This window comes from Podarcis cretensis (genome assembly GCF_951804945.1).
Source record: "Podarcis cretensis genome assembly, chromosome: 2".
NCBI lineage: Eukaryota > Metazoa > Chordata > Lepidosauria > Squamata > Lacertidae > Podarcis > Podarcis cretensis.
In genome coordinates, this window is record NC_137171.1 from 79,468,468 (window position 1) to 79,484,444 (window position 15,977).

Here is a 15,977-nt window from a genome sequence, read left to right on the forward strand (position 1 = left end):
GGGCTGGCGACGGGGAAGAGCAGGCTTCTCCCCCCGCCAGCCTTCTAACCAAGTTGGGGGACAGCGGGATGGCGGCGTTCCGCCTCCCCGCTGTCCCCCGAGCTTGTGGGGCTGGCGGTGGGGCTCTCCTGAAGCCTGGAGAGCGAGAGGGGTCGGTGCGCACTGACCCCTCTCGCTCTCCAGGCTTCAGCGAAAGCCTGCATTCGCCCCATAGGACGCACACACATTTCCCCTTCATTTTTGGAGGGGGGAAAGTGCGTCCTATAGGGCGAAAAATACGGTAATCCACAACCCTAAAAAGCAGTTTAAAGAATGACATTTCTGGGTTTTTTATAATAAAAATATTCAACCAGCATGCCCACTTACCATTTTAAAACACAACCACATCCATGAGAGCAAAGCTAAAAGGAACAGGTTTACTCCAGAAGCTATGGATTTTGCTCTGTACCACTGAAAGCTTCATCTGTGTAGTGCAAATTCTACTTTGTATTACAAACTCTGGGTTTTAGTACTAGAACTAAACAAACATGCCACACTGGTCTTTCCAAATGCAACTGTTAAGCTACAATTATGTTAACTCACACTAATTTGGCCAACTCTCTTAGCAATCCTGTTAACTGAAGAAAGCAAAGGCATCCAGATAATACCTACTCTTCCCCTTAAACAGAATCGTCTGCACCAGGACCTGGGAGAAGCATTCAGGCTGTTATTCTAATTCAAAGCAATGAGAAATAAGAAAAGAACAGAGGAAGTAGTAAAAAAATAGTTTTCAGCTGCTAAAAAGGAAAGTAGTAACAACAAGGAAAGAAGACAACTTGAAAGAAAAGAGAGTTAACACATTAGCTATGTGAATGTTATTTTATACAGGAACTGCAGATTAAAACTGATGCAAGAATGCTCTGAAGGTTAGGCAGGCAGACATTCCACCAATCATGAAATATGCTCCAGGGAAAGTTTTCTAAATCATCTCTCCGCATTTTCAAAACTTGATAGTATTCCAGTTCTGCCATAAGTAGACTCACAAGAAAAGAACAGTTCAAGAGGGGCTATGGGATTTTAATCTCTACAAGGCAGATGTATAGAGAATCTGATTATACCCGATACTGATCCAAGCAGAGATAATCTAATCAAACAGATCTAAAATTCAACAAGACGCTAGATGCCATTTTATACAAAGGGTTCACTATTCTAGGGTAAAATCCAAAGAGAACTCTAGGACTCAGGAGCCTGAGATGCAGCAACAACAACAACAACCGTGGTTTTCCTCTCTCCAACTCAAAACACAATTCCAGGGAAGATTTCCTAGCCTGGCTTGAGATACTAAAGGTATTGCCACTGTCAAAAACCTAAACCATCCTAAAAGGTAAGCATTTACATAAGAATCATTGGGAGCCCAAAATAAAGTTCATCCCACTCATCCTATCAAAACATCCAATAAATTAAAGTGGGAGAACAGAAAGCTAGGGGCTACAGATTTCATGATTCTTATAGATGAGGCAATGAACACCAGAATTCTGCAGCTAGGTAACAAATTTTATACAAATAAAACTATATTTGCATATATAAATCAAATTTGCATATTCCCGTCTTACTTTGCACAATTTCTTCTACTATCAATGAGAAAGGTCAAAAGCTATCATAAGCACTCAAATCCTTCCCTTGCTCAGCTTCTCACCATTCCGAGTCACTCAGTCAGTATCTGTAGTCTTAAACTCAGCACTTGCTGAATTTCATATCCTAAATCAGCCTTGCCCTCTAAACGGCCACAGTAGCTGGGGATTATGAGAGCTGTAGTCAAACAACATCTGGAGGACCACTTGAAAGGTACTCTGAGCCACTTTCTGAGATATCACACAACTGTGCAACCATGGGAGACACATCCCTGATAAAAAGAGTGTTACCACATTACAAAACTTCAGCTGCAAAATGGTGTTTGCTTTCTGGCACACTGAAAGCCAGCTGGACCAATAAGGGAATTCCAATACTGTAGGGTGGCTCTCCAAAAATTCCTGGAAAAGAACTTTACCATCAAAGCTTTAATGGCTCTACCAAGTGATTTTTGTCTTCAAACTAGTGATAAGCTCCAAAGTTCAAAAACAGGGGTAGAGGACGTTCAGTAATGATGTTTCCCAGCTCAGGAACCCCCAAGCCCATTACAAGTTTGGGTCCAGATCTTAAAGGGCTTAGCCTAACACCATCCCTTGTAACGAGCTGCCACTTTCTTTTCTATTCTGATTTACCAGCAAGCTGGATCAGGAGAGTCTCAATTTAGTGCCCCCATTAGAATTTTAGCGCTGCCATGGAACCATCCCCGGCACAAGGATTCATGGAACTTACTAGGATGACGAAATAAATTTTGAGGAAGGAGGTAAGAGGCAGAGAATGTGCCTCAGGCTTGTCACATTGGAAGAGTGATGGAGCCTTAAACTGAGGATAAAGAATAGCTTGATTTGGGGTCAGTTTGACTCTGACCCAAACTAAATTGTTTGGTATCATTCCAAACAGAATTTGAGTGAGTTTATCCATCACTACTTACAACCCCTAATCTGTGCTACAAGCTATCAAGAACATATTAGTCATGCTGTCACCTACTATCTTGCTATGCTGTCTCTGCAGTAGGAGAAGAAAAGCGACATAAAAAGCCAAATGAAAATTACTGCTTATAAGGGGCTGCACACAACTGAACCCTCAAGAACTTGATATTAAAAAGAAATCTGTTTAAGGAGATGTGAGTGGATCTTTTGTTCTATTCAGTGAGATACTGTAAATTGTTATATTTTGTAGCACAGAAACTCTCTGTTTTAACTGGATTAACTTTGCGCAGGCCATACTTCTATGGAAATATTAACTGATTAGTAAAGGTGATAGCAACAGAAATAATGAGATGTCACTGAGTTGGTCACATATTGGCTACAAGCATCCTGTTCTCTGATCCTTCAAATCATAGTAAAGAATTGGTAACAAACTATGGAAAGTTAGAACATCAGCTGAGAATTGCGGTTTGGAAAACTACTGTGTTCTATGAAAACAGGAATGCGGCCATTATAACCTGCAGTAAGTATTAAACCAATATGCAATTCAGAAACAACTGGCTAAATACCCAGAAATAGGAATACCTCAATTATTCGGTTATCCACGGGCATAGTTGTGCTGACCATGTGGACATTTGGTGTTGATGTAGATCTCTGTCTTTGAGAAAGGGAGCCCTCGGGAGATGGATTTGATGTGCTGAATGTGAAGGCATGAGGTGTAGAATATCTGTGTTGAGAACTAAAGGATGGAAACAAACATTTTTCATTTCTTCTACTAGGAAATGGTGATTTATTGTTAAGCATCAGAAAAGCTGTTCTCTAGTAGATATCACTGCTGTAGAGTCTATTTCTCTTGAAATAAAATTAATATATAATCAGATTAGTCTGGTTCAGATGTAACTATCTCAGTTGAATAAACCAGAGTTTAAATGGACTGGGAACCAGGCATGTATGTGCCCACACTCTCCCATCTCATCCCTCCAGACATTTCCTCCCACTTCTGCGCCTGACTTTGGCAAAGCTTTCCTGGCTTCTTAAAACAATGATTTCCCATGCATCCAAACTGAGAAACTGCGGTTTAAGAGATAGCTCTTAACCAAAATATCAAACCAGATCAGTTTGTTAAATTTTGTTCAATTAGCTATCATTAAGTGCCGTTCCAAATTACTACCAAGAATTGCAGTTGCAAAGTGAGGAGGCTTCGCAAAATCTCCGCATAATGTTGTCCATCCCATAAGCAGGCACTTAGCTTGCCTTCAGATGTGAGGATGATTATAGGAAAGAATTACCTATCATTGAATAAACCTATTGGATGAATGTTTCCCAACTATGGTTTTGACAAAATACTAACAGGTCTGGTTGTTAAGTCCAAGCACTGAGGTTACCGCACCCTGTCCTGCCTTCACACTATCCAGCTCCCTGTCTGAATCCTGGGTTCAAGAAAACTTTGGTTTGGTTTGCCCTGGCTCTCCAAACCCAGATTTAAGACCATTGCTTGAAATGGTCTTCCAGTTCTACTTTAGAAAATGACCACATGAAACACAGTTTGCTAATCTGCTTGCTACAGCCAACTATGCCATGCAGAGAACAGGAAGTGAGGGAGGGGTCCAAGTACACGACACACAGGACAGCCAAACCATAAATGTATGTGGATAGGCCCTATTTCAAAGAAAATTAACTAAAATATTAATAAACTAATAGCATTATAACTTCTAAAACACTAACCCTTGGTGCTTAGCATGCAATAAGGAGAATTTTGTCCAAGATATTCACACCAAGCTGCTTTTATACATTGCTACCCAGGCTATTACCCAATTTTATAATGAATTGATTTTAGAATGCTGTATTATTTTACTGTTGTTAGCTGCTCCGAGCCCTGCTTCGGTTGGGGAGGGAGGGATATAAATAAAAAAATATATATTATTAATTATTAGTATTAGTATTATTACAGCACTACCATTATGAATTACAGTTGTACCTTGGACGTTGAACGGAATCCGTTCCGGAAGTCTGTTCGACTTCCAAAACGTCCGAAAACCAAATCACAGCTTCTGATTGGCTGCAGGAAGCTCCTGCAGCCAATCAGAAGCTGCGGAAGCCCTGTCAGACGTTCGGGTTCCAAAAGAACTTTCGCAAACTGGAACATTCACTTTGCAGCGTTCGGGAGACAAAATGTCCAAGTTCCAGGGTGTTCGGGATCCAAGGTACGACTGTATAGCAAAACACAACAAAAGCCAAAGTTCAACTCACTTAACAGGTATCCTGGACACGGACTCCCGCATTCGCCGAGTCGTTAAGGGAGGTAGCGCAGGGACACCAGTATCACCAACATTTGGGTGTGGAAACAATCTGAAATCAAAAGCATGCAGCTTAGCAAAAAAGAAAAAAATAAGCAGATTTTTACTAAATTCAATAGGCCTTTATGTTTGAACCAGGGCATTTATTCTAATTTTAAAATGGCTGCATTTTATTTTTTTTAAGGTTAAAAATAACTCTTACAAGAGTTGCCGGATGTTGCTCCAGTCCACACACATGGTAGGAACTTTTGTGCTGCAGTGTTCATGGAATTTATAACCGCAGGTTTGACACCGGAATCCATTTAGTAAAAACTTCTGGCAGATGTCACAGTATGCAAGCTTTAGAAAGGTCTTCCGTGCCTGGAAAATAAATTTCGTATCTAAGTTTGTATGAGGTAGCCAATTTATGAAGCTTCTTACATATTTGTTCCAAATTGCTTGTTACCACATTATCATTAAATATTTCACATTTTACCACTGGAATTAACTTTTATGAATAAAGCTATAGCTTTAAACATGCTTTGCTCAAAATATACTGTCTCACAAACAGCCAGTATTAATATATTTTAGTTTTCAAAACACAGGTGATTTCAGCAGAAACTTTTTTGCGGGGGGAGGGGGAGAGAATTCAGATTATTCACATTTTCAGAAATTGCTTTATTTTCCCTTGCAACCATATACATTAGATTAGACTAGAAAGAAACTTATTTGGGTAAGTTTAAACGAGCAGCTTTTGTAGCCACAATGTTATTTGATCAGAGAACTACATTTATAGTTCATGTCCATAGGAGCAGAAAGCGAACTCAATCTCCTAATCAAAACTCACCTTCTCCATGAAAACTGTTCCTTAACCCCTTAGTTCTCCCTCCCAATTTAGACAGAATAGGCAAGTACATTCGCTCACAGTGTTACTCTTGCTCTCTTCGCCTCTCATTATATTACATGGTGGACCAGTTCATATGTCATGGGCAAACCAAACTATATCTTGCTGTAAACAAGCAAATATGCTGGTGTATACTGCTCAATTTTACTCACCCACCCTGCAGGAAACAGCCCCCGGCACTAGTTTAGTGTTACATATGAACCAGCACTTATGCTTTATTTATCCCTCTTGCGGTTTGTTTAGAGAGAGGCAAAACACACAGCACTAAAAAAGTGCTGTGCTTTGTTTCCTTCTGACTTGGGGAAGGGAGGAGCAGGGCAGGCATGCTTTGAACAGCATGCGCTAGCGTGTTTGCTCATTCACAGTACAGTCACAGTTAGGTTTACCATGATGTGTGAACCAGGCCAAGAAAGGAGATGCTTTTAGTCTTGACCTCCAAGCATTTGGATTCCTGATCTCAGAAGAATACCTCAGTGTCTACTGCCACAGGGGCAACAAAAGAACAAAAAGCTAAAGGAGGCAGCCTTTGCCAACCCAATGCCCTCTGTATGTTTTGGACTACCATTTCCATCATCTCCAACGGCCATGCTGGCTAATGGGATTTTGTCAAAAAAACATTTGGAGGGGACTAGGTTGGGGAAGTCAATGCCCTAAGGGTCTGGACTGCTTTTAAAAACATCGTTGATTTTCTGCCAAGATTGGAAAGGTAAGAACACTTAGATATATTGCAACACTTGCTTTGTGTGCTGTTTTGAGGTCAAAGTATTATGAAACCTTTTGAGGACTACTGTTGTATAATTTCTTATAAAGTCTTGTCAGCTGTACTCCCATGAGGTATTTCCAAATATTTTGTACATACAAAAGAGATCAACATACAAAGTTGTGTGTTGTAAGTGGAACATGATCCAGGAAATCCACTTGCAATTCCTCTCCAATCAAAGATGCAGCATCTGTACCCCAATCCAGCCGTGCTTTTTTGCTGAAAAGGTGGGGAGAGAATACGCTGAATGAATTCAATTTTCAAAGTGTATAAGAATAAAAAAGCTACCAGTTTTTAACTTTTAACCAATAGTCTTGAAACCAAATCGCTTAAAAGTTCGGAGCTACCTGAAATGTGTGTGAACATACACTAGTTTAATAAGTGGCAACATTCAAAAAAAAAGAAAGATGTAGATACCAAAATTTTAATGGCAGCCTTAATGATATGGAAGTTATATAATGGATTTGAGCCCTAAAGTTGTCTGAAATTAACAGATTCATGTGCAAAAATAAAATCTCACAAATAATAGATCCAGGACTGTGGCTTAACACAGCGTTCTATACCAGCCATCAGTAGTGTGAAGTCAATTAAGTTACATTCACTCCCTCAACTTGTTAAAGAATCATTTGGTACTTAAAAACAGTAGACCCTGGCCCTATAAAAAGCGCATTAAGTCTTATACCGCCCTTTGTCCATATCCGGTTCACAGGATAAAATGAGATTATCCAAACTGAAATTTATATTCGAGCAGATAAAACTTTCCAACATTTTAGCTAAACCTAAAAAGATAGCACTCTACAAGTATCATATAAAAATGAACTGAAGAAAATTCTATGAACTGAAGAAAATTCTAGCTTTATTTCGTTCAAAGTTCAGAATAAGCAAAACAATTGATTTCACTTAGAATAAGCAAAACAATAATTGATTTCACTTAGGACAATAAATTCTTTGCATTCCCGCTGACTTCAGTAGAACAGTTAAGCTTATATTGAATTCTCTCCATTTGAATCTATGCAACACCAACTTTGGTTGGTATGCCCTTTATGATTTTGTACTGTTTGAATCACTGAACATTACAAATGTGAAGCAAACAAAATACAGGGAACACTATGGGAAGGAACTGCTTGAATGGTTTCATAAAACGTAATATTTCAATTCTTACCCTTTGTGTTCATTAAGTAATCTAAAAACAGCACAGCATTCCGGCTGCAGGCCTCTAACTTTGAGTGCTTTCATGAGACAATCATGAAGGGTCATTCCATTACGCACATTCACCTGTTAAAAAAGTAGTAGTTTTTATTCTGAAACATTTTCATTCTTCAGTCATGGAGTACGAATTACAGTGTGGTTATCAAACACTGGATGACTACAATTACACAATACTATCATAACTGAAAATTGCCATTATGGATTTTTACACTTATAATGCTGCTAATTCTGTGATCAAAAACTGAAGCGAAGGGATATCAGCTCCGCCCATGGCATGATGGATAACAGCAACAATCAGGGGGAGAGAAAGACATAACATCTTACAAGGACAGGAAGAAACATCACGGACTGAATAATTGCCACACACAGGAAAGAACAATGATATAGTTTTAGTTCCTCACATGAAGTTTTAGAAATTATTTAATGTGTCAACACGAATAGAAGTTATTAATATTGCAGTTGTTGTGTAAGGGGTGACTATTATGACCGGAATATAACTGAAACTAATAAGATTTTAGAACACAGAAATAAATAAAATTAGAAAGTCAAAAAATCTAGAACATGGGGGCCCACCTTAATTAAATAAGGTAATTTAGTATTTGAATTATTGGTAATAATAATTGTATTATAAATTGGCATTGTTATAATGAGGCTATTATTGGAATGTAATTGAAAACTAATAAACATTTATTATAAAAAAAACTGAACGAAGGGAATCAAGTCTCCAACACTTCTTCATTGAAGATTCAACCCACATTTTCCTTGTTTGCCTAAGGCTGCTGTCTTAAAACCTAACACCTGGAAGTAAACCCCACTGACATCCACAGGACTTCATTCAGAGCAGATGTAAATAGGATTGCACTTTAGACATGAATGGCATTGCCTAAAACAATTAAGTCAGGTTTTTTAGTGTCACAGCTGCACAGGCACTAACCATGGTTACTTACTGCCAACAAGTGTTCCCATCTTCATTGGTTGCAACACTGAATAAGTGTGAACCATGGTAGGGCAACAAGGAGGAATGTTGGGGTGGGGAGTGGGAGTGAATCTGCTCCTTCTAGTTTAATCTTGATAAAGAAATCAGCAGCACTGTATCTGCACTGTAAACACTCACCTGGTAGACATATGCAACGTTCAGGAGGAAAGTGAGCAGAATGACAAAGGCTGAATTCTCCCACTCTATATCTAGCAAAGAAATCAAGCAGACTGCCAAAAGGGGAGTTCCCCTCCTATGCACTCAGCATAGAAATGCAGGAGGCTGCTTGGGAGTGGAGTCAGAGCTCTCCATCCATCCTCTGCTAGTAGGCCAGAAAATATTTTGCAGACTAATAATGTTTGTGGGCTTGTTTACAAGGTCGGTGAAAGCAGTACCTTTAAGCAAGGACAGAAAGTCATATGATAGGCTTATCGAAACGTCTGACAGAATCCAATCTAGGCCTGCTGCAATTAACCTGAGCTGATGTAACTTGTGTTGCTGACATTTAACAATCTGCATATTGATTTTACGATTTTAATACAACTTTGCAAGCCTTTAGGATATACTTATAAATCACTTTAAAGTCAGAAGCAAAAAGAAAACCAAGATGCTTTTTCTGGCTAACACTGCTTTAGTATCCAAAATAATCCATCAGCAGAGGACCTATTCATAAGAGACAGGATCGCATATTCATTGAAGTGATACAAATCTCATTGCTCTTCCCAAAATTATGCATGTGTATATTGGATCAACATGTTGAACAAAACATCACTGTATCCATCCTGAAGCATCTACATTTAAACATTATTAGCCCACTGGGGCACTGGAATGTTTATGCACTAGTGGGGGGAAAACAGCCAATCTTTCATCTTGCACAAAACAAGAAACAGACTCACCACTGTGCGTTGCTTGTTAGGCAAGAAAACACGAATGGTATTGCTTGTCTTGGAAGAATCTGAAAGTTTCCCATCATCAGAAGCTCTACGCTGATAGCTGTACTGCTGGACAATAGTAGGTGAAATACAGTTGGATCCATTGAAGACAGAATCCTTTAATCCAATTCCATCAGTTAGAGCCTTCCAAGCCCCATGAATGTGGTCCATTGAAGCAGCTGAAGCAGTAAAACCTTTTAAAAGAAGCACAAACACATTCTGAAAACAAGTCTCCTTAAGTGCAAAACCCAAAACAGTTAGATTGTTCAACTATAAATGAAACATTTGTGGTACTCAGGTATAGGCCAATGAATTATAATTTGCACAATCAAGGGCAAGAAAACCTTGTCAACACCTATGCTTATTTTTCTTTTGTGAGTGTTCATATGCACAGATATACACCTAAATTTCTGCAACCACATGCTGTGTCCATCAGTAAGGAAAACTGTGCAATGCATGTGTGACACAGCACAGATTCTTAGACTCTGCACATTAGAAGCCTTCACTCACTGAACAGCTAAAGGGATAACAATCCTGAGACAATGTAACTTTCTCTAACCCTCCATAGAATCAAACTGTATGTTGATATACAGATATGTATATGACAGTTAAATATCAATTTAATATGTTTTATTTTAATTAATGTAAACTACTTTTCTCCCAGAAGTCTGCATTTAGCAGTACTAAGAGACATTGATTCACGACTACATTGTTAGCGAATTTACATATTTGTAAATTACAGTGGACCCTCTGGATACGGTTTTAATTCGTTTCAGGGGTCCATGTGCACCCTGAAAAATCCGTAACCAGAGGCTCCGCTTCTGTGCACACACAAGCGGCAAAACCCAGAAAAATACCTCCGGGTTTGCCACTTTTACAACCCAAAGATTACGTATCCAGAGAGGTAAGTAACCCGAGGGTCCACTGTATAGCTCTATTCATGTGCTACTTGCATAAAGGGGTGGTCATGCAATCAAGGTGTAGCAGGGCCACACTACTGGCCCACCCCAGAGGTCACATGGCTTCACTCAGCCCTGTTATCCTCACATTAGGTGTGGATGTCTGGAGGTGGAAAGCCTACATATGTAGATGTACATACCTAATGAATAGACAACAGGGGAAGCCAACCAACTTCAGAAGAGGGGTGGCAGCCAACAATGTGCTTTCACTTTAGTGTGTGAGCACACCTTCATATCAGTAGCATATGAAAGGGGTTCATATGTAGAGTGTCTATGTACAATTTGATTGCAAATTTAGTAGGCCATCAAATATTTTTTAGACTGTGGACCTACACACTTACAAGTTTAATAAGCCCATTGAACATAATGGAAATTACTTCTGTGCAAACATGCATAGGATTGAGCTGGCAGTTGACTAATTACTGTATTTAAGTAAGCCTGCATATAAAAATTTCAGGATACTTATCCTTTTTCCGATACTGGTCTAATACGATTTACAACTTAACAGAAGTTCCCATTTACTGTCAGAAAATTATTGTATATTTTCTGCTTCAGTCCCTATTACAGTAACATAGTAGAATCAAACCAGGCTAAAAGGAAAAAGAGCCTTTATCCCTCAACTGCACCAATCAAAAATGGATCCTGATGTTTAATTGGTTAAAGCTAAAGTTGATTAATCAACTGATTAAAAATATTTAAGCTAGCAGTCGTAACATTTAGATTTCCTTCCCACTATTTAAAGTGTGAGAAATAAATCATTTAATTGTATTACCGCAACCTATAGGTTAAAATTGAGGCACAATTATTTCCCATGGTCACACAATGAATTACATGGTTGACCTGGGACTTGTCAAACATTTTGTATCAGATTCCAACTGACTTATATGGGAAAGTTTGGAGGAAATTTTCCATTCCAAAATCCACATACCTGTCCAGAATTACATAAATAAAACCACGAGGGATCCCTATCATGAGCAGAGAAAATGCAGCAGAAGAATGCAGGCAAAGGGATACAGTTGGAAGGAAAAGAGGTAGTGATCTGTAGGAAATCTTAAGTGTAGTTCAGAGTTGTTGGTAAAGTTAGTATTTAGAACTCATATTGCACATTTCAAGGATTCCAAGGATTGCATGAGATACAATAAGCCATTAACTACCTGCATAAGCAACATACAAAAAAAAAAAAAGAGACACCTCAAGGTGCTAATAAACAGTTATTAGTTGGTTCAGGCTAGGATAAATCTTAATCAGCTTCTTGAGAAGTGGTGTCTCTTTCATTTGGTAGATGCTTCCTTGTATTGTTTACTTCCATAGAGCGACCAAGTTCCTGTGACATCAGAGCCAGCTAAGTGCAGTTCAAAAACTCCCTACAAACCAGAACTGAATCCAGGCACACAAGAAGAGGGCAAACTGGAGGGGAGGACATGCCTGGGCTCAAACATCTTTCAGGCACCAAGAAACCAGTTGGCTGAAGCAGTCTATGGAGACAGTTTTCTTGTCCAATCAGATTTTAAAGCTACTAAACAGGCACTTAATTAGAAAAGATTCAAGAGGAAAGCAGCTATGCAAAATTTCCCATTGCCATGGTGCCACTAATGTTCCTTGCAATGCAATTCTCATAAGTATTTGCAGATCAAGGAACTTGTAAATTTAGATCAGGGTTCAGGAATTTGTGGCCCTCCAGATGCTGCTGAACTACATTTCCCATCATTCCTCACCACTGGGCATGCAGGCTGGGGCTGATGGAAGTTGAGTCCAACATCATCTAGAGGGCCACAGGTTTCCCACTTCTAATCTAGATCCTGCACATATCTGCAAATTGTGTTTACTGAAATAGAAAACCAACTAGCTGTGTTTGTTGCCCTTGCCAGCGTCAACATTTCTACAGGTCAAAAAAGTGAACAACAAACAGTAGTGCTTTGAACTGCCGGCTCTGACCACTTTCCTTATCAGGGTCAGCAACAGAGGTAGAATATTATCAATGTTCAAATGTCAACTTATTACTACAACATGTGAAGGTATCAACTCTATTTGTCTCTTGCTACCTTGCTTGTTTGGTAGATTCACATTCCATCCTTTTAAGGCACTCACAGTGACATACATGGCTCTCCCCTAATTCTATAGTACTCAACAACTCTCTGAAGAAAGGTAGGCTTAGATTCAATGACCATCTCAAGGCCATCATCCAATGAAAGGGGATTTAAACCCAAATCTCTCTAGCCCTGGTCTTGAAACTCTAACCACTAAATCATATTGTACCATTAATATTCCAAACATAATTCCAGGGCTCCCTTCATATATGGGAATATTTCAATTCAATCTCAAAAGCCTAGCAGGCAGAGGGGGGAACTTGCTGAAGGCCAACCATTTAGCTTCATGGCTGTGCTGGCTCACTCAGATGTAAGAATATCCAGTTCAAATCCTGACTGATATAAAACCACTGGTCTGGGATTCAGAGTTGCCCTTCCTTCATGAAAGGGCCTTTGATGCAGCAGACGTTCCTGCGGACAGAAAGAGGAGGTGGCAATTTTCACCAATACCCTTCCCACGTACAACCCTCCCGCACTAATCCAGAGGGTTCCCCAACCAGCCAGAACAAATTGGGGGTGGGGGATCCATGCAAGACAAATCAGCCAAAAAATGCCTCATTTTTCTTACATGATCTCTGAATTGAATCCACTGTGTGGCTTTTGGAGAAATAACTCATAGTCTAACCATCCTCAGTGGGCTGTTGGGAGGTTAAAACGGTATTCTGAGTCCCTAAACGGGAGCATACGACACAAATGTAACAAAACACAGCTGAACAGGGATTTCACCTCCCTACTTGAAACACAACACACTCTAGATTAATTTAGCGATTACTCATCCATAACACCAGTTTAAAATGGAGTCTGATATGCTATTTTTTAATACAACAGAATAATCAAGCAAACAGTTGGAATAACTTAAAGTAATGACAAGACAAAGAGTTAGCTGTAGTACTTTGTGAATCCTAAAATATTATTTTTGTTGTAACTGTGATGTTTAGCTTATTTTTTAGTAGCTTTGTTAACAAGTGTTTCATAGATGCTAATTGTTTTGATGATTTGTAATTGTTTTACTAGCTTGTTATTTATTCTGTATGATTTCTGCTATATTTATGATGTTATATTATTTCACTGTTATTTATTGATTGTAAGCCACTTTGGAATTAATTTGAATGAAAAGTGGCAGAGAAATATAATCAAGTATAATCAATCAATCAAAAGTCTCAGACATAGTGACAGGAAAGCATTGACTGCTGGGCCAAATTCAATCTATTACAGACCACAATCCACTGACAGAGGTTCTTTTCTTCATTTGCCCACCTAAGTTCTACTCAAGACTAACATGCACCAGAGACACTGTATTTTCAAGCAGTGGTCCATGATCTATGAAACTCCCACACAAGGGATATGAGTTGGCACCATCAGTTCTAGACTTCAAACAGGTTTTGAAGGCCTCTCAAATGGCCTTCAACCAAGATTATTTTATTTAGTTGGTGCTGGCTTTTAAACTATTGGGTTTTTTTTATTTATGGGTTTTGATTTTACACTGTGTAACCAGTTTCCTACTGTGTCATATTGGAATTGTAATTTTCTTGTGTTTTATGTTCCGTAAGCCACCTTCAGTGGACTCTGTCCTGAAATGCAGCCGAAATATATCCAAAATAAATAAAGCAGACAGCAAGAAGAGAAGGTCAAAAGAAGAGGGGCAGCTACTTTCTCACTCATGTAATCTTGACTCTTTTCCCCACAGTACTGCAAACAGAGGAAGGAAGTAGATTAGCACAGCGAGTTATTGCTAGATAATTGGCATCTATAATTCCTTCCCCCATGCCAATTCTCAACCCTCCATGTCAGAAACTGTACCAAGGAAAGAAAAGTAAGATTAATCCATGCCAAGGGAGAAGCAGCAGCTGCAGCAGCTACTGTGTGAGGAGGGTGCTTGAGAACAAACTCACACTGAAGGTATGACACTTGGTTCTCCATCAACCCTACCCATTTACCCTGAGAAGCCAACCTACCAAACTAGTTGTAGAGCAGGACTCCAATGTATTAAGAATCCAGAGTCTACTCCTTTCACTTATGAGTTTTCACCTCAAGCAGGCTCCTGTCAGTATGCACTTGGGAGACTGGTAGTTCTTTTCAACTCTGCATTTAAAAAAGTTAGATAAGGTCAATGTTGAGTCTTGCAAATACACATGAGTTAACTGAGCACAATGAACGGAGCCAGGCAACAGTCCCCATAAGAAGTCATGCAAGTTCTGAAAAAAAAGTCATTGTAGCCAGTATGGAGGCAGGTCTTTGATCATTGCAATCTATAACACTATAGCCATCTACAAGCATCAAGGCTACAAGCATCAAATCTGCAATTTTCCTAAGACAAAAGCATGTCTTAAAATGTTCAATCCTGGCACATTGTCGTTTAAAACTTCCTGCAGACTACTAGTTTGGTTGCATTATGCAAAGAAACTATTTCTCTTTTACAGTTCTTTGTGTACACCAGAAGTTCCTTGCCACCTTTTCCTTTGCTACATTATTTCTGGTTGTCATTTTTGTATGATGATATGCCATAATGCAATATATAGGAGATATTCCCTTTAAACTGCTACTGATATTACTAGCACTTCCAAGCAACCATGGGCAGGACTGGGATAAAAATTTAGCTATAAGTATAAGAATTGTTCCATGAGGGCAGCTACTGAGCAGAGTAAGAAACATTTTATTGAGGAAGAATTATCCAGATCATTAATTACTACAACACAAATAAATTCGCTCAGTAGCTAAATATAAAATAAACTAAATTCTGTAATATTTTTATAGGCAGAAATTCAAACTTGGCCAATTTAAACTAAAAAAAAATTTGAAAAATTATTTTTGTCATGTGTATTTTATGTTTTCCGTTCGAAGCTTTAAAAATGTTTAAAAGAAAGAGGCAAAAATGACCCAAGAGAACCTGACATGCATTAACAAAAAGACACCTTTGATTAGGCAAGGGAGAAAACAAAGCATCCTGTCTTCCTCAGGTATATAAATATGCGATAACCACACATTCAAATATGAAATATTTTCAGCCCTCCTTTTTTCTCATGTGCCAGAAGAAAACTCACAGCACTTGCTCAACTCCATAATATGCCAATTAAACACTCCAAATTAAGACAAATGGTTGAGGAGTGCCCCATGGCCTGGACGGCAGGAACAAGGATCACTGCGCTAAACCCAAAATTTTAAACCTAAACATACTTGTAAACAGAGCCAAATAATGAACTAACATTTTGTTAAGCCTCAAAATTATGCACTTTACACATAAAATATACACCACACACAATACACCTAACTGTAATCCGATGGCTCTTTTAGAACAGAAAAACCTCCAATACACATATGGGGGGAAACCAAAGCAGGAAAAATA

At 38.9% G+C, this 15,977-nt stretch overlaps 1 protein-coding gene across 15 annotated transcripts in view; it reads right to left on the reverse strand.

The window, feature by feature from the left end:
* The window catches only part of RAF1 (Raf-1 proto-oncogene, serine/threonine kinase), a 72,498-nt gene that overhangs the window by 16,895 nt on the left and 39,626 nt on the right, over positions 1-15,977 (reverse strand). For 7 of the 15 annotated variants that reach the window (XM_079965036.1, XM_079965026.1, XM_079965024.1 and 4 more), the window contains 7 exons: positions 9,553-9,782; positions 7,634-7,746; positions 6,588-6,690; positions 5,031-5,188; positions 4,782-4,880; positions 3,117-3,270; positions 652-711 (listed from right to left, as the gene is read on the reverse strand). In XM_079965036.1, the coding sequence (XP_079821162.1) occupies positions 652-711; positions 3,117-3,270; positions 4,782-4,880; positions 5,031-5,188; positions 6,588-6,690; positions 7,634-7,746; positions 9,553-9,759 (894 nt within the window). In that variant the 5' untranslated portion in view covers positions 9,760-9,782. Of the gene's footprint in view, positions 1-651; positions 712-3,116; positions 3,271-4,781; positions 4,881-5,030; positions 5,189-6,587; positions 6,691-7,633; positions 7,747-9,552; positions 9,783-14,589; positions 14,717-15,977 lie in introns of all 15 variants that reach the window. The other 8 variants (XM_079965030.1, XM_079965033.1, XM_079965023.1 and 5 more) reach the window with 2 other exon arrangements.